Raw genomic sequence first — 19,092 nt, forward strand, 5'->3', positions numbered from 1 at the left:
AAGGCAACCAGTTTGAATATCAGCCATTTGATTTAAACCAGGCACTTAGAGACTAAAAAACAATTTAATTTAAATCTGATGGCTTTGACAGCCTATGACCAATCCTATTGTACAAAATTGCTAGGTCATCAAGGGTATAAAAGAAGAGGGTATATTTGAAAAGCAGGTGACAGCAACAGCTATCTTAGAGTTAACAACCAGCAGCCCTAAAGAGAAAATCACTGGCTTTGACAGAATTCTTTAAGCTCTCAAAGTAACCATCATCTGACTAAAGGAACAGTGGCACTCTCAGCAAATGTTCCTGACTCAAGAATTTGATGGAGAAACATGTTCCCTACTGAAGAACAGTAGAGAAGCCACCGAACGTTCTGGAAGACGTATCCTAGCTGTAATTTCAAGAGACAAAGTTTTAAGTTTTTTTTTATTAAATTGGTTTATATAAGTGGGAATTGTATCTATCAGAACAGCATACCATCAGAAACTTGATTTATTCTGGAACAGTTAGTAGCTAGAAGGAGTTTATTTGGTTTGTTAATAGTGTATTTAATTTGTTTAATGTTAGAGTTAGATAAATAAATTGTTACTTGTTGATTGTAAATTAAGTGTCAGAGATTTATTTTATTTAATCACTAAAAGTTGCTGAAAGGCAGTTTACTCCACTTTTTACAATTCTTTTACAGATTCTCTTTGGGTGTTTTGGTTTTAATTCTCCAGAGTTTGGAGCGGGGGGGCAACCTCCACTTTATAATGTTGGTATTAACTTAACATAAAGAAAATGCATATTTAACTGTACAGATTTTGACAGAAGAATCGTCATCTGGCAAGCTGCCGAAGCAATGTGTCTAGATTGTGTCTTTATTTTGTTACTATATTAAAAGAAGTTCCTTTCCAAAAATAACTTTAAACTGTGGCAGTCGAATGAAAGAATGCTTTAACTTTCCATTTATTTAATACCACCCAGAATAATTTTAATTGGTACATGGTGACTGCTTGATGTTTCCGTCGTCCTCTTTTGTATTGTTGAATCTGACTTTGATTTTCCCTTTTCTAGTATCACCCACAGCCAATGCCTGACTTCCTCAAACCTGCCCCTCTGTCTGATCAGCAAGGTATACGTTCAGTCAGTACGACACTGACCACAAGTACAGCTGTCTCAACTAAACCTGCTCCAACCCTAATTAAGGTACGTCTCTTTTATACAGTCAAACCCTTGTACGTTCTCTGGTAGTATAGAACCAGCTTCATTTGTGTTGGGAATGTTGAGTGATTGGGCTGCGCAATGTAAGAATTGAATACCTCCCACCTACATCCATCCATTGTTTCCTTATGTGGGTCACAAAGTTATACAGCACAGAACCAGATCCTTCAATCCAACCAATCCATGTCAACCATAATTCCAAACTAAACTAGTCCTACCTGCCTGCATTTGGCCCATATCCCTCCAAACATTTCTTATTCATGTACTTGTCTAAATATCTTCTAAATGTCTTTTGATATCTGTGAAGCTCTTTGGGCTGTTTTATAGCAATAAAAATGTTATTTAATGCAAATTTTATGAAGTATGCTACCTAATATTCTGAAGCTGCGTTATTTTTTCCTATCTGTCCAGTGAATTATTTTCAATCACAGGAAAATGGTGCAATGGTACAGTAGACCAGATAGCAGAAATAAATTTTAAAACTGAAACTTGTGCCAGCTGCAGTTATAGTGATGTACAGAATAATTGATAAAATACCATCTTCTGGAAGCAGTCTCCTAAATTGGTAGACTGGAGATTAAGCCAGCACACTTAGCATTATACTGCACTTTGAGGATTAATAGTGGGAAGACACCAATCCCACAAGCACAGTTCAGCAGAGATACAAGAAAAAGCTCTAACTCTGAAATGATCTCAATCCTATAAAGTAAGTTCAGGGACACAACTGTGCAGACTTCATTTATTGTACAATTTTGGTATATGTTTTCAATGATCCACAGCTAGCAAGTATGGTTACACTATTTCATAAGATAAAGCTACAGAAACTTGATGAATTTTTCTCAATGTAGGAGTCCTATTTTAAGTGTGTGCACTAATGCCCTACAAATGAATACTCTCCTTGAAAAGACCAATGCTTTTTAATCATTAGCTTTCCTACCGTGACAGTGTGGGGGTTAAATTTCTCCTGTTGATAATTTTACTTCAAATGATGGTAACGGTACAAAAAGGTAGTTCCCATTTAATTGTCCATCAAATTGAGTACAATTCTGGTCACCCTTCTATAGGAAGGACGTTGTTCAACTTGAGAGGGTGCAGAAAAGATTTACGAGGGTGTTGCCAGGACTGGAGGGTTTGAGTTATATGTAGAGGCTGGATAGACTGTGGCTTTTTTAAATCATGAGGGGCCTTGATCGGGTGAATAGCCCAAGGTCTTTTTCAGAGGGTGGGGGCATCCAAAACTAGAGGCCATAGGTTTAAGGTGGGAGGGGAAAGAAGTAAAAAAGACCTGAGAGGTAACGTTTTCATGCAGAGTCGTGCATGTGTGGAACAAGCTGCCAGAGGAAGTGGTGGAGGTGGGTACAATTACAGCATTTAAAAGGCATCTGGTTGGATATATGAATAGGAAGGATTTAGAGGGAGATGGACCAAATGCTGGCAAATGGGACTAGGTCAGATTGAAATGTCTGATTGGTGCGGATGAGTTGGACCGAAGGGTCTCTTTCCATGTTGTATGGCCCTATGACTCTAAGTTTTTTGTTGAAATTATGAACAGGAGGAATTTCATCCTGTGTGTTTTAAATACTAGGCAAATACATCAGGAACAGTCATTCTAATAAATATTCTAGTTAACATCAAGAAATTGTTTGTGAATGGTTGGACATCGATCTAGAATTGAAGTCTTTTTGCATCAATTTTACACCAGCAAAGCCAACCCAAAACTGTAAATGACAAGAACCGGAGCAAGAAAAACAAGGATCTGAAACCAAGAGTGAAGCAGCTGAAGTACCATCAGTATATCCCACCAGACAAAAAGCATGAGAAAATTGAACTTCCCATGGATACAAACTACTCCCGGCTTCTGCAACAACAGCAGCTTTTCCTCCAGCTGCAGATCCTGAGTCAACAACAGCAACACTACAATTATCCAGCCATTCTGCCTGCACCACCAAAGTATGTAGCACAAACCAGGTGATTTCCTTTCATGCCTCTAAAAGTATTGTACAATTTTGGCCTTGTTTTGTTTCTCCAATGTCTAACTGGTATATGTTCAAAGGCTTTTCCTGTTCACCTTGAAGTTTACACTTGGCTCCCAACATCACTACATGTGCCGTTCTTTCATCTTGAACTCGCACCTGCAGCAATCGAGTTGTGTTTTAGGATAAAAGTAATTTTATATTTTCTCTTTGCAACTGAAAACTATTATCATATACTCTGCGACATGAATAGCTTCTTAGAGGCTGTGCAGGTCTGACTTTCCCAGTAATGCAAGCAGTTCTTAACATGTGGGAGACTAATGTTTGTTTTGCTATAATGTTCTTGCCGTTTTGACCCTTCTGGTCATTACTCAGCTCGACTTTATACTGAGCTACAATTATAGTGACTACAGCATACTGTTTCTGGCTAATGATGCATGGACTGCAGCACATTGTTGCTGGTGCTGTATGTGGATGTGCATGGACCTGCAGCATACTTTCTCACAGGTGTACATTAGACTGGTAGCATTGTTGCTAGTTGGGGGTTATATTTACACTGACTGCAGCGCACTGTTGCTGGGATATACTTACACTGATTGTGGCTTATTTGACAGCATTTTACCCAAATAACGACTTCTATATACATACACAAGTTTAAAGAGTAAGGATCAGCAGGCTATGTAGTTGACGGAGGTAAAGCCATCAGACCCAAACCTGTTCTTCCCCGATTTCCAAATGTGAAATCTTTCCAGTGAACGGATCACATTCTGACATTCTCCCCCAGTTTGGCAATGCAAAGTCCAATGTAGTCATATCCTCACATGCTTTTTAACCCCCAGATACCATTAGAAATGAATGTACTTTCACTTTTTTTTTAACAAAAAACCGTCATTGCTGTATGTTGAATCGACAAGTAGATTGGTTTAATGTGAAGGCACACAAAGATAAAGAAAAAGCTTCAGAATTATTGTCTGGCTGATGCTGATTATGTGATAACAAGCTTATTATTTAACAGCAGTTATTGTACCTCTATTCCAGGTCATGTAATGATAACCAGCCAACTAGCAGCATAACCACATCCACTACACTGGCTAACTATGCACCAGCATTATCATCATCATCTTCATCATCATCATCATCATCATCATATGTCACACGGCACAACAACACACCATGCTGGAAGTTGGGAACTCTCCCCTCTAATCTGGATGACATGAAGGTAGGTATATGTTTATAAATAATGCAAAAAATATGCTTACCTACTTTCAAATGCACTGGTGAGAAGTTAAAATTGTGTATTTTGTTTTTGATAGAGTTAGTGTATAAAATAAGCTAATTGTTTTAACCTGGTTTAGTTACAGCCAATTCATTTTGATAAGCAAGAATTTGTGTTTCATCCTTAATAGGAGCTATTCTAATCTGAGAACAACCACATGAACTGATTTGGTTTAGGACAACGGTTCCGTTAGTTCTCTATCAAGTCACGAAAGAACACACTACGTAGACATAGGGGAGTAAAAGTAATGGTGGGGTCTGTGTCTGTTTAGGCAGCAGTCCTTGGGTTTAAGTCCGGTAATGATCACCATGCATCCAGGATCCAACGTACATCCTTTAGGATTCCAATTTATTTATTAAGCAGGATTGATTGCTTGAATCATCAGATGCTTTGGGGATCTAGACTGGTTCCTTTAAAAATAGCACCATTAGCATCATCAAAGTGACCCAGTAGGACCAATTTTGAATTTTCAAATTGTTATTTAAAATGAAGAAATTAGATCAGAGTTCTCAGGTGTCATTAATGTATATTCAGATTGTTGTATTTATCTGGTAGTTACTCGCACAGTTTTAATAGAGGACATAATTAGACAAAGATTAACTGCTGCAGTGTAAATGAAGCTGCATTAAAATATCTGACTCCAAGCGGTCTTGTCTGTTTTGCTTATAACTTTGACATCTGCTTCCCGTTGCATGCATGTTTGGTCAGAAATTGTTGCTTTCATTCCTACATAATTAATCTATGACTTTGGAAAGCATACTATTAACAACTACAATAGAGCAGTACTGCCACCTCCTGTATGCTTTTGGTTAACAACTTTCTGACAAACTTTGCTTCTTGATTAGTTTTTGTTTTCAAATGATAATGTTTTCACCATTACTCTTTATAGTTTTATTAAAGATTTTTAAAGGTAAATACACCAAAATTATCTATTTAAGCCAAGTGCAAACATGGATATGCAAGTTTAAAGTAAATAAACATGATTTTGGTCGTGACCCTAGCAGTTCATGAGTTAGTTACGGGTGAGGAAGGTCATTAGCCATCTTAAAATTATCCATCAAAATTATAATGTCCAACAAGTGCAGCTTCTGACTCTTCCTTGGTTGTTGACAGCTATTCCACCAGCTAGCAGACTGTTATTTGGAGATTCTCCCATGACACTGGGTACTTGTCAGGGTCAGGTCGGAGGTTCCCAGTAGACATATCTGAACATTACCACTGGGATCAGCAGATGTTTTGAAATCTGATGGTTTTAAATTTGATTTGGGCAAAGTGAATATGTAATTATTTATTTCAGGCATAATCTTGGTAATCTGCTGCTTTAATTTGAATGCTGTCTACATGTTGTAAAACTGTTTTAAAAAAATGATTTATCTGAGTTATTTATTTCAGTTAACTTTTATGTTTGCATAGCCTCCATAAACTATTTACAGAACCTCAAACATTGATGAAGGTGTATCTAAAACCCTAAGGAATAGGTGCAGCAGTAGGCCATTCAATGGGATCATGGCTGATCTCATACTCCTCACATCCACCTTCCTGCCCTTTCCCCATAGCCCTTGACTCCCGACTGATCAAGAATCTACTTATCTCAGCCTTAAATATACACAAGGACACTGCCCCATAGCTTTCTGTGGCAAGGAGTTCCAAAGACACTCAGTCCTCTCAGAACTATTGCCTTTTTTCTGGATGCTTTCACCATTTTCACACGTGGTTAGAAAATGGCATTTAAACAAAAACTGATCAAAGATGCAATTTGAAAAATTAGGACACTTCCTCAAAAATTATTAATGGGATGTGGGTGGCATCAGCAAGGATGACATTTGTTGCCCATCCATAATTACCCTAGGACTGAGTGGCTGCGCAGACCATTATAAAGGGCAGTTAGAAGTCAGTCACATTGCTGTTGGGTCTGGGGTTATGGTGGACAGCATTTCATTCTGTCAAGGACGTTAATGAACCGGATGGATTTTGATGACAGTCAGTGATAGTTTTGTAGTCTCCATTACTGCGATTTACATTCTGGATGTTATTAATTGTATTCAAATTCCACCAGCTGCATCATATTAGAACCCTGTCCCCACAATATAAGCTTCCAGCATCTGGATTAATAGTCCACTGATATTACTACAATGTCACTATCTCCAGAGAAAAATGCTTTTAGAGTAAAAGGACACTGCACGTGTAGTCTGACCTTTTTTTAAAAAAAAGGCAAGTTCAAAAACCAGACGACTGCAGGCAGAGGAAATGCTGTCCTGTGCTGTTGAATAGAATGTAGCGGAGTTTTCAATTGAAATTTCCCACAAAAGTGAGGTAGCATAATGTGTCATTAATATAATGCTATTTGAAGTGTTTACAATTGAACAAGGTAAATCGAGTTATAACTTGCTCTGTATATTCACCCCATTGTATACTAAGGCAGTGTAGCCCATAAAGACTCTTTTTTTTGGCATATGAACTGGAAAATTTGAAATATGGACACTGCTGTGTTGCAGAAAATGTACCAGGTCAGTGTTTTTTTTTAATTGGACCTTGAAGGCCGATGATGGAACTGAGTGGTGTTCACTTATCGATTTAGGCAGGGTCATGTAGCTTTTGTGGAAATTGGATTTGGTACATTTCTGAGACAAGCTGGCAGTAGCTGTCTTTGCGTTTAATAACTGGCAAGCAAAGACAGCTCTCTCGCTCTCACTCTGACTCTGAGTGAAAAAACTTCAAAGACTCTGAAATTAAGAGCTTGTAACTCAAGCAAAGATCCACTGGCTTCCGAGTCTAGGGTCTTCTATCACTAAAGACCTTAATAAAAATATCTGAGCAAATCACATCATTCTACCTTGTGATTCTTGATCCAAAGAATTCCTTCCTATTTGTGAAAGAATGTTTGTGCATTTTGGCTTTAATGGGGAAATAGCTTAAGTTTGCAAAGTAGTAGTTAATAATTTGTTTTTCCAGTTATTAAAGCAGAGGTTTGTTTTGTTTATTTATCAAACCTGGTGGGTGTTTCTTTTGCACTAGATAATAGTTGAAGTCAGGCAAATTAACCATCTTGGTGATCCGTTTAGTTATTTATACATCTGTGATGATGTGTAGAATAGTGAGGCTCGATTACTCGTGTACTCCTCCCATCGGGGTTGTGAGAAATGACTTCTATAAAGCCACGCATCTGATTGATAGTGCACTGAGCTACAGAGAAATGAAAAAAAAAATGTCTGAAAGATGGAACACTGGGCTGCCTTTAAAGGGAAGATGAATAGGTACAATTGAAATACTTTCTCAGAAGAGGGGAACAATAGAACAAACACAACCAGAGCTCCTCGTATAACGAGACAAAGAGTAGGATGGGATTTACGCATGGAGACAGAGGCCTGAGGTACCAAGTGAGTACTTTGCATTTGTCCTTTCTAAGGAAGAAGCTGCTGCCAAGTATTGGTGAAAGAGAAAGTTGTTGAGACTCTGGATGGATTCAAAACTGATAGAGGAAGTATTGGATAGGCTGGCTGTACCTTTTAAGGTTGATAAGTCAGCAGGACCAGGTGGGATGCTTCCAAGAATACCGAGGGAAGTAAGCATGGAAACTGGGGCAAGAAACAAGGTGTAATGATGAACAGTCATTTCTTGAATTGAAACAAAGCGTATTTCGGTAGCCAGTGTTCAGAGTACTGCTTTTCTTGATCTATGTTCATGACCTAAACACAGGTGTGTAGGGCACAATTTCAAAGTTTGCACATGATGCAGTTGAAAGTGTTGTGACCTGAGAAGAAGTGATAGACATCAAGACATCATAAGACAGGCTGGTGAAAATGGTAGAATTACCTAACACTTGAAATTTAATTCAAAGAAGTGTGAAGTAAACCTTGGTGCAGGAAGAATGAGGAGAGACAATATAAGGATACAATTCTAATGGACGTGCGGAAGCAGTGGCACTTTGGGGTAAATTTGCAGGGGTCGTTGAAGTTGGTAGGGCAGGTTGGGGAAGTGGTTCATAAAGCTTGCAGAATTCTGTGCTTCACAAGTAGGGCAAAGCAAGGAAGTTGTGATGAATCTTTAGGAAAATGTTGGCCCAGGCTCACCCAGAGTATTATGTCCAGTTCTGGGGGCCTTTCAGAACGATTGTGAATGCTTTACAGAGAGTGCAGAAACAATTTACGAGAATGGTTCTGTGGATGAGGGGCAGCAGTTATGTGGTCAGATTGGGGTTGCTGGAGCTGTTCTGCTTAAAGAGGAGGCTTGTTAGAGGTTTACAAAACCAAAATAGATATAAACTGTTCCTACTGGCAAAAGGATCAAAAACTAGAAGATAGTGATTTAAGGGGAATACCAAAAGGAACAACTAACTATGATACATTTCTGAAGAGAAAATAATTACAGGACATGGGAAAAGGCTGAGCTGCTCTCACAGTGGACCAGCACATACATTGTGGGTGTAATGGCCTCCTTTTGTGCTTTTACCATTCTACGTTTCTGTAAGACATGAGTATCCAGTTTCATCTCAGGGTTATCTAATTGTACAAAGTAAATGTAGAGAAACGTGAGTCAACTCTTATTTTTATAAGAAACTAGGACCATTCAGTGGAGTGACTTGTGAAACACACTTGGACTCTCAAAATCTTATCAATAGAAAAACTCGGAAAGACCAGACTGTAACTATCTCGTGAACTTATTAATGTATCTGTTTACTGATCATCATTCTCTCAATGATTCATCAGCTCAGCCTCCTTTTGTGTGACAGATTTGTGTTTGTTTTAATCTGTAAACAATGTTTTCTGATTGAACACCTGTGATTTTAGATGGATATATGCGTGATAGTATTGCCGCGCCAAGCTATTGTTAAAATGGGGATAAAATTAGCTCTGTACTTGTACTAGTCCCAGAATGAACAGGCAGATTTGTGAAATGATGTGTAAGGGAAAAATCATGAAATAATAATAGAAAATGCTGGGAGCATTCAGAAGACCTGACAGCATCTGGGTCACATCAGCCTGAAGGGTTAACTCTCGTTTTCTCTTTCTTTCTACAGATGCTGTCAGATCTGCTGAGTGTTTCCAACTTTTTGTTTTTATTTCAGGCTTCCAGCATCTGCAGTACACTACTTTGCTTTCTTATTATTGAAAAAAAAACACAGCGTTCTAAGCGAGTAAAGAGAAATGGTGGGAAATTCGCTAGCATAAGATTTGAAATGGTGTACCTATTTTTCAATGAATTGGTGTCCCATGTTTTTCATATTGTGTATATGATGCGTACTTATTAGTTTTCTAAATATGTCCGCTACCTTTTTCCATTAAGTCATTTGTCAAGTTACTGATCTGAGAATGATGAGCCAATTTGTAGCAGTAAAGAATAAAATTGAATTTTCTATGGTTTTGTCAGTGTACAAAAGTACCCTCACTGCAACAAAGGATAATTTTGGTGCAACTTTCTACTAGAGCTGGCAAGATGGATGACAAAACTGTCCTGATCTTTCTTATTTATTCATGTATCGGAATAAACTGGGAGCCTGAGAACATCCGTCAAAACTAATGTAGCATTATTTTAAACTGTTTTTTAATCATGATAATCTATTTAACCAGTTGTTCTTGTTTTATATTGTTTAGGTTGCAGAACTGAAGCTGGAACTGAAGTTGCGAGGTCTCCCAGTCTCTGGTACTAAAATGGACCTTATAGAGAGGTTGAAATCATACCAAGACTTGAGTAGTGCTGCTGTAGCAACGGCCTCCAACTCTGCTATTGCAAGAAATCAGTTGACGGCAGCATTTCCTATCGCTGCTCTTAGTAATGTCACGACCACCACAGAAGCAACCGTAACAACAGCATCATGCAACCTCCAATTCTATGAAAATGCAGCCTCTCCGTCTCCTACCTCTCCAGCTCCCTCGGAGCAGTCTAACATCAGCACCGATGACAGCAAACTTACAGATATGTTTACTGAGCTGGTGACCATGGTGTCTCCTTCGCAGCTCTCAATTCATGCTTCCCCTGTGAATACGGCTGTTAATGAAGATAGCACAGGGGTGAATGTGGCAACAAACAATTCTAATCCTCAAGGTGCTAGCTTGGCAAGTTTAGATGCTGATGCTGCTGAAAAGGACCGAAAACTGCAGGAAAAAGAGAGGCAAATCATTGACCTAAAGAGAAAACTTGAGCAGGAACAAAAGTTGGTGGAAGAACTGAAGATTCAATTGGAGATTGAGAAACGATGTCAGCACCAACAATCTGTGACTGTGAACCAGAAGCAATTGGAAACTCATGTCAAAGAGGAACACAATCTCTCCAACTGTTCTATTTCAAGACAGCCTGCATCAGCACCCAAACAACCTTTGGGTCCATCAGCCATCACCAATCTTGGCACATGCAGCCAGAATGCAATGAAGCAAAATGGTTTGCTTATGAAGCAAGAAGGCTCACTGGCAACAGCAGGGCAACAGAATGCAGTCTCTCAGTTTTATGTAAACCCACCAAGGCAAACGCCGACCACAGTTATTGCCCAGGCTCAGCCTCACGCTTTATTGACCACTCAGACTGGAACCCAGCTTTTGCTGCCATTGGCCATCCAAGCACAGAATGCAAACCCTTCCAGCGAGTCAAAGCATTTACATGCAGGAAATGTTAAATTACAGGTATAGAGTTACTAAATTTGATTTTTATTTTCTGGGGGTTTGATGTTTCGTGTCCTACTATTCTGGCAAACTTGTAGGACAATGAATGATGATAACCAATTAGCTGTAAAAGAACAGAATCACATAATGTAAAGTGGAGTCATTTGTTTTCAGTAGTCATATAAGGACATATATTATCAATTTAAATTCTGAATTAAAGCTCCAGTTATAGGAAAAAGAAAATTCCAGGTACATTAGTACTCCATATTTTCAGAAAGTTCAAATCCTAAATTCCCAATGTGCCAGAGCCTGTTGCTGCGGTCACATCGTTTCATTAAGAAATGGCTGAAAACATATTTCTTCTATATATAAGATAATTTGCACTGATCTGTTTTTCAATATATCTTTTGCAGTCTCATTCACAAGCCCAGGTGCAGATACCAATAGCTGTCCCAACTTCTGCTCCAGTCCAAACTTCAGGCTCCCAGAAACAGCCACAACCACCAGAACCTGTGTCCCAACATAATTTGTCCCAGAACCCACAGATTACAAAGGTTTGTACTGTCAATAAGAATGCCGTTGTTCTGTGTACCAGAGTCAAGCCAGCCATCTGATTTTTGGGAAGAGTTGGAGTAAATTGCACATAATGAAACATCAAAACCTAACTTAGTTTAGTATTTATTTAATAAATCTGCATTTTCCCAGATAAGGTACTGTAATTATTAGCTTAACCTTCAAAGACTCATCAGCCCTGGTTTGGATATCCATGCATTCATCTGTGTGTCTCCATTCTCCACAGGAAATTATCCCACTGTTTGCAGTCAAGCCTGAATTGACCCACTATTGTTTTACATTCTTGAAGATTCCTTGAGTTAATTCTAGATTGCGATCCGTATGTAAGAATATTTTTTGCTTTAGAAAAATGGAGGATTGGAGTAGACCAGGTGGCCGCCTTATTGTCCACCTCCCGGTTATGATGCCTTGAATAGCGGGATTCCTAAAATGCTGCACTCTGAGCAGTCACAGAATGTCCTGGGGACATTAGAAGAAACAGACAAAAACCGGCCAATTCATGGAGGAGAAAAACTCCGACATAGTGAAGCAAGATTATTTACAATTTATGTTACTTTACGTCACACCTACCTTTTGTAATTTATGCCCAGAAAAATTGTTTTGAAAGATCCACACTAATTATGCAAGCAGAGTTAGGGTTATAGCTATCAGTGAAATAACCTCTATGAAAAACAACAATCTCTTGATATTCTATTCTGATTCTATTCTATTCGTTCATGGGATATGGGCATTACTGGTTAGAACTGCATTTATTGCCCATTTCCAATTACCTGGAGGACAATTAAGAATCAACCATATTGCTTTGGATCTGGAGTATCCCTGGTAGGTCAGATCAGTAAGGGTGGCAGAATTCCTTCCCTTTGGGACATTAGTGAATCAAATGGGTTTTTTCAACAATCAACTGTGGTCATCATTGGCGAATGGGCAGCCAGCATCGGGCTAGTTTTATACTCCAGATTTGTATTGAATTCAAATTTTGCCATCTGCCTTGGTGGGATTTGAACCTATGTCCCTAGAGCATTAACTCATAAAAATGCAGTGCAGAATAAACATTACTTATTTTCATAAAGGAGATCTGGAATATTTTAAGTTGTACCTAATCCATCAGGGGCTACACCACACTCCTGGAAGGAGATTCATTTTTAAAAAAGGCAAATCACCACAACCACAGAAGAAATGGCTTTGATAGCTTGACTTCTATAGGAAGGATGTGATTGCACTGAAGGGGTTGGTATGCCACTGGATTTCAATCGTGCCAACAGTCTTCTGCTACCAGCCTCTGCCTCGTACTGCTAAGCCACTTTTGGATCCAACTTCCCAAGTTACCTTGGATCCCAGGTACTTTTATCTTCTTTATTAGTTTTGCATGTGGAACCTTGTCAAAGATTTTGTTGGAATTCACCTGATCAACGTTCGTGAAAAATTCAATCAAATGGTCCTCCCTCTGACAAGACCAAGCTGACTATTCCTGATCAAACATTGCTTCTCGTGGTGGAGACTAATTCCCTCCTACAGAATTTTTTTCAATATTTTCCCTACCACTAATGTGAAAATCACTGGGCTATAATTCCCTGGTTTATTTCTGCCACCCTCCTTGAAAAATAGAAGGTAGATCGTTATGACGATCATAAAAGTAACAGCCCTAATCCCAATCTTATGGGACACCACCTGTAGCCAGCATTCACACAGATCCACAGCAATTAATAATCACTTCTTCTTAAAGGAGTGCAGTCAGTTCTTAATCCAATCTAACATTCTCAAGTTCTATCATAGAGCAATCTATGTGTGGCACCTTATCAAAAATGTTCAGAAAATCCATCTATGTTTGTCAGGCTATTGATGCACACCAGGTAATAACTTATTTAAAAAATATCAAAGATTGGTCAGACACCATCTTTCTTTCCTCCATATGCCAGGTTGAATGTCTCTTCTACTTTGCCCAGTTTATTGTACAGAGCATATGCTATGACCCCTTGTGGCATTTTACACAAGAGTCAAGCTGCCAAAGCCATTTCTTCTGTGGTTGTGATGCTTTGTTCTTTTTGTAAATGAGTCTCCTTTCAGAAGTGTGGTGTAGCCTTTGATAGAGTTATGTACAACTTTAAATATTCTACATCTCTTTTATGAAGATAAACATTGTTTATTCTGCTCAGCATTTTTGATACACTGGGTTGAGGATGTAATTTTCTGACACTAATCAAAAAATTTATAGAGGCTTGTAAATCCACAGGTTTTTACATCCACATCAACAGCGAATGTATTTCCAAATCACATTCAAACAGCAGCAACAGTGCAGCAATGTTTCATTAACAGTTCAACAGGGAACGTGCATCATCCAAGAATAAGCAATGTTAATACTCCACTGAATGGACCCAACTGTGTACACAAGGTAATTGCAAATCTTATTTGGCATCCTTTTGTCAGAGAAAGCAATGGCAGATTTTTATATTATATTCATGGTTCTCCACTTTTCGATATTTATCAGTTACATCAAAGGAGGGATGCATATGTTGTTATTATTAATGTACTTTATTAGTCTTCACGTCTAGGCAAGATAACCTCCAGCACCAACCTCGTAAACGCTTTCATGTAACCTTTTACTGCTCCCCGCTCAGCTTCAAACAAAACCTATTGGTGACTTCTTCCAGTCTCTTTCTACCTGTAGGAGTTTTGATCAATTTGAAAGTCTAAGTTCCTTCTCTTTACTGTTTGCTGTTCCTTGGCAGTATAAGGAAATCTTAAAACTTCAGTTACAACTTTTCTCAGGTTTGATGTTGTCACATTTTAATTGCTGCCTTTCAGTTTGCAGCACAAGCCATAGCCTGAGTCAGTAATATTTCAACTTTTCTGAATTTCTGCAGGATTGTCATAGATACTGTAGATGTGTTGTCATTGCACTAACTAAAAGTCATTACATTTCTTGATACATTATGATATTTTGAACTTTCACATGGGCAATGATAGTTTGGGATACAGCGTATTAGTAATTTGAGGAATAAGCTATGAGAGGTTTAGAATGCTCGGCAGGAACAGATGATGTTGGACCTTCCGGTTTTGAAAATTTTCTACACTAGCAGGTTTCATTCAACTCTTCTTTAGGTCTGTGGCAGACTAATTGATTGTTTGTTTGTCAATAATTAGTAACAATTCCATAATTGTTATATCGATTAATTACTAGACTAGCAGAATGAACCCAACCCCTCTTTCTATCTGGTACTTCCTGTGTACCAATAACAAGGGACAAAGCTGCTAAGAACTTGGAAAAACAAATCAATTACATCAAGAATGCATTACAGGATGAGTGCTTGTACCCCAGCTGTTCAGAATCTGTCAGTGAATTGGGTGTTGGGATCAAATATGATTTCCAAGTCTACTGATGACACAAAACTAGGTGGGAATGTGGATTGAAAGGAGGTTCCATGAAAGTTTCAAAGGGATTTAGATAGATCAGGTGAGTAGGCAAGCCCATAATAGCTGGAATATAATGGGAAAAATATGAATGCAGAGTATTCTTAAATGGTGAGAGGTTGGGAAGTGTTGATGTTCAAAGAGATCTGGGTGAATCATCAAAAGCAAAATGCAGGTGGAACAAGCAATTGGGAAGGTATGGTATGTTGGTCTTGATTGCAAGATGATTTGAATATAGGAGTAAATATATCTTTTGCCAAATGTACAGGTGAGACTATATACAGAGTATTGTGTACAGTTTTTGTCTCCTTGACTAAAGGAACAATGTACTTGCCATGGAGGAAGTGCAGTGGAAATTCAGCAGACTGATTCCTGAGATGGTGGGATTGTCTAGTGGGTGTTGATTGAGGAGACTGAGTCTGTATTCTCTTAAGTTTAAAACAATGAAAAGAAATCTCATTGAAGCAGACAATGTTCTTGGATGAACCAACAAAGTTGATGCAGGAAGGCTATGTCCCCCTGGCTGGGATGATCTAGAACCAGGTGACACAGTCTCAGAATAAAAAAAGGTAGATCATTTAGGACTGAGGTGAGGAGGATTTTTTTCACTCGGGAGTGGGCGGAGGGAATGAATCTTTGGCATTCTCTACCATGGAAAGCTGTGGACACTCATTCATTGAGTGTGTTCCAAACAAACAGCAATAGATTTCTTGTTATTAAAGACAGCAGGGGATTTGGGGCAATGCTGTTAAAACAGCAGATCAGCTGTGATCTAGCTGAATAATGGAACAGGCTTGGGCTGAATGGCCTATTGCAGATCCTGTGGTCCCAAGTTTCATGCAGTTTGAGATCAGCGTCTTTAAGCAGATGAGGGTTAAAATGGAAGCCCTGCCTCCAGCCATTGTTTTAAACAAATTATTTTAAATGGGAGTTGGCTAGTTGCTTGAAATGAGACGGGATCAATAAGAAAAGGAAATGAGAGCAGTGTTTGTGGAGAAAAGCATTACTAAAGATTTGATGGGCAGAACAGTCTGTTTCTGTTCAGCAGTATTGCAACTTGAAAGAGTTGGTGCTCACGGTGTAAATGGGTCCTAAAATCCAGCAGGGATTCTCTGAATTCTGCCTCCTCTCCCACCAGAGCTTATGCTGGGCCTTGCTGTTCGGAATGATTTGGAAAAGAACTATAAGCTGCATTTAAAGAGCTTTTATAGGTTAAAACTATACTGTCTTAGTACTGTGATGGTCCAAGTAAACTCATGCTAGTGTGGTCTGAAGAGATGGAACCCTTCACACTCAAGGGATTGTTGCTCTTGGCACAGGTTATTAAATTCTGTGATGGGCATTGATTTCCTACACCCTTTAAGTGAGATGGACAAGGTCCTGCAGAAAGGAGAATATTTCTAGTTAGCGAGAGTAAACTGCCTTGATGGGATGAATTAACAGGCTTGCACAGTCTGCTGGTCCTTTGTTCAATTCCTCCAAGGACCAGCAAGGAATTTTCTTCTCCCCTGTAAGAGGCTTCAGATTTTCCTTTCTGATTTCTAGCAGATGCTGAGATTGAGAATTTGAGGTGGGTACGAAGAGGTAGTTAGAGAGAAAAGATTGTATAGTGTATAAACATTGGCAGAGGCAAGTTCGGTCACATTGCCTTTGACTGTGCTTTGGAGTCTCTGTAACTCTGTACGTGGTGAGGATTAATACCGTACAGTATTGCTCCATGTTTGGGCAAGACAGGCCAAATGGTCTTTTCCCAATATTCATTTTGCCTATTTGTGTGTTGTTTCTCATTGCTCATCCTCTACCTATGGAATTGCATGTTCATTTATTTTTAATATGTTGGAAAGTATGCACAATATTTTGAAAGCTCAAAGGCTCAAGTAACTTTTATTGTCAATAAACGAGAAATATAGCCCAGTACATGAATTAAAAATATAATCCAGTTAACTCTGAGGATGTTGACAGTTTTGTTGCACTGTATTGTTAATTTTTTTAGCTGCTAATACATGCTCCAGTTTTACCTTCCATAAGGTTATAGTATTGAAATATCATGCAATAAATAGTTTTCTTTTAGCTGAATGTTCTTTTATGAAAATATCGTATTTCCATTTATGCTGCATTAACAAACAAATAGCAGAAAAATGCTATTGAGAAATATTTATTCCTAATGACTTCTTCCTAAGTTGAATAACCAATATTGTATTATCCATACCTCCACAGTCTGGACCATCTTCTCCACCTCCGTCTCAACAACAGTTAGTAATCCAACACCAAGTCTTTAGTAACTCTGTTTCAAAGGGAAAAGAACTCCCTCGATATGAGGAAGCAGTCAAGCAGACCCGCAGTTTAAAACAGCAGGAGGTAAGCACAATGCAGGAATGAGTTGGATGCTTTTAAGCTAATAAATATTGAAGAAACTGTGGTTTATCCAGTGATTTGTGGGATACTAGAAATAATGCAGCCAATTAGGTAGAGGGGAATGGGTTCACAGTCTAATAAATTTAAATGCTGTTTGCATTGTCCCTACCTCCTATACGTACATCCATTGAAAAGGAAGCCACAAGGTTGGAAACAAGGCTGACATGATAAACTGGAGGCCTGATACTCACCCAATATTGAGTAGCTGACCTATTACAAATAGGGCCATGAGCTGGGTCATTGCTGGTGAAGACCTCACACTGTTGAAAGGCAAATTTGAGAAGCTCTTCTCACTCAGAGCAGTCAACATATGGTTTGGAAGTCTGAGTGTGACAGTTAGGGACAGAAACAGAACTAGAAGCAGTAGTTAACCATTCGGCCCCTTTCATCGGCTCTGTCATTCAGTTTGTTCATGGCTCATCTGTCATTTTCCCACTTTCTCCCCAAATCCCTTGATACTTTAATACCAAAACTTTGAATTATGTCAGAAGCTTTTCGTGCTATGATGAGGGAAGTCAATATTTTTTTCACATGGATGAGCTCAGAGGTCTTTCTTGCTCTTTATTTGTTGTCTTGCTTGATCCAAATTTATATCCCTATTCTTCTAATCATTGCAAATCTGAAAGGTAATACGCAGTGACAATGTGCAGTAACTGAGAATGCGATGACTGTATGTTGCTTTTTTTTTTGGTAAGCTAAAGTTGAATTTTTGTGCAGGTCTTCAATGCACACAGCCAGCAGATGGATGATCTTTTTGATATCCTAATTGAGAGTGGAGGTAAGCTAAATTAACCATATTGGCACAGTCAGTTTAACTATTACATTAATAGCCATTTGATAGTGCAGAACCTGAATGTCGCTGGAAAATGATATCTGTTTCGGCACTTAACAACGAGCAAGGTCCTAATGATACCCAACCAGCCTGTGCTTACAAAACTCAATGGTGTTCAGTATTAAATGTGATTCCATGATTGGATGGCATTTGCTAAGTAATCCTGAGTAGACAAGGTCAGACACCACACGGTACCAGGTTATAGTCCAACAGGTTTATTTGAAATCACAGGCTTTCGAGTGTTGCTCCTTCGCCACATGATGAAAGAGCAGTGCTCCGAAAGCCTGTGATTTCAAATAAACCTGTTGGACTATAACCTGGTGTTGTGTGACTTCTGACCTTGTCCATCCCAGTCCAACACCGGCACCTTCACATCAATCCTGAGTGTGCACAGGATTACACTGACAATTAACGTAGGATTGTCTGTTGATCTCGCGTATGGTATGCTTGCACCTTCTGGAAGCTCTGCATATTAGTACAGAGCCCTGTACTTTGCAAACAGAAAGAACATGTACAAGCACTGTCTGTCTCAACTCAACAAAATAGGTGACAGCCATTCTCTGGTTCATTTCTCAGTGCAATGCCTTGACAAATTAGAATCAACCTGCCTGGTTTCACATTTAAACAAACCTTGGCAGTTACTGTTGGTCATCGTCTAACTGGTGCATTCTACAATCGAACTCCACTTGCCAATCAATCAGCACTCTCCTCTCATAAAGTATAAATGTTGTTACCCCTTCACGTTGATATTTCTTGCATATTGGCCTGATACATGCAAGATGAAAAGCCTCAACAAAACATTTCTTTTCTTCAGCAGTGGTACA

The 19,092-nt window shown here is 38.9% G+C and overlaps 1 protein-coding gene across 5 annotated transcripts in view; it reads left to right on the forward strand.

The window, feature by feature from the left end:
* The window catches only part of mrtfba (myocardin related transcription factor Ba), a 242,285-nt gene that overhangs the window by 218,356 nt on the left and 4,837 nt on the right, over positions 1 to 19,092 (forward strand). For 4 of the 5 annotated variants that reach the window (XM_048609802.1, XM_048609801.1, XM_048609804.1 and 1 more), the window contains 8 exons: positions 1,052 to 1,183; positions 2,901 to 3,166; positions 4,210 to 4,390; positions 10,039 to 11,061; positions 11,454 to 11,594; positions 13,844 to 14,002; positions 17,239 to 17,379; positions 18,154 to 18,214. In XM_048609802.1, coding sequence (XP_048465759.1) covers positions 1,052 to 1,183; positions 2,901 to 3,166; positions 4,210 to 4,390; positions 10,039 to 11,061; positions 11,454 to 11,594; positions 13,844 to 14,002; positions 17,239 to 17,379; positions 18,154 to 18,214 — 2,104 coding nt within the window. The remainder of the gene's footprint in view (positions 1 to 1,051; positions 1,184 to 2,900; positions 3,167 to 4,209; positions 4,391 to 10,038; positions 11,062 to 11,453; positions 11,595 to 13,843; positions 14,003 to 17,238; positions 17,380 to 18,153; positions 18,215 to 19,092) is intronic. The other variant, XM_048609803.1, reaches the window with a different exon arrangement.

This window comes from Rhincodon typus, chromosome 21 (genome assembly GCF_021869965.1).
Source record: "Rhincodon typus isolate 14 chromosome 21, sRhiTyp1.1, whole genome shotgun sequence".
NCBI lineage: Eukaryota > Metazoa > Chordata > Chondrichthyes > Orectolobiformes > Rhincodontidae > Rhincodon > Rhincodon typus.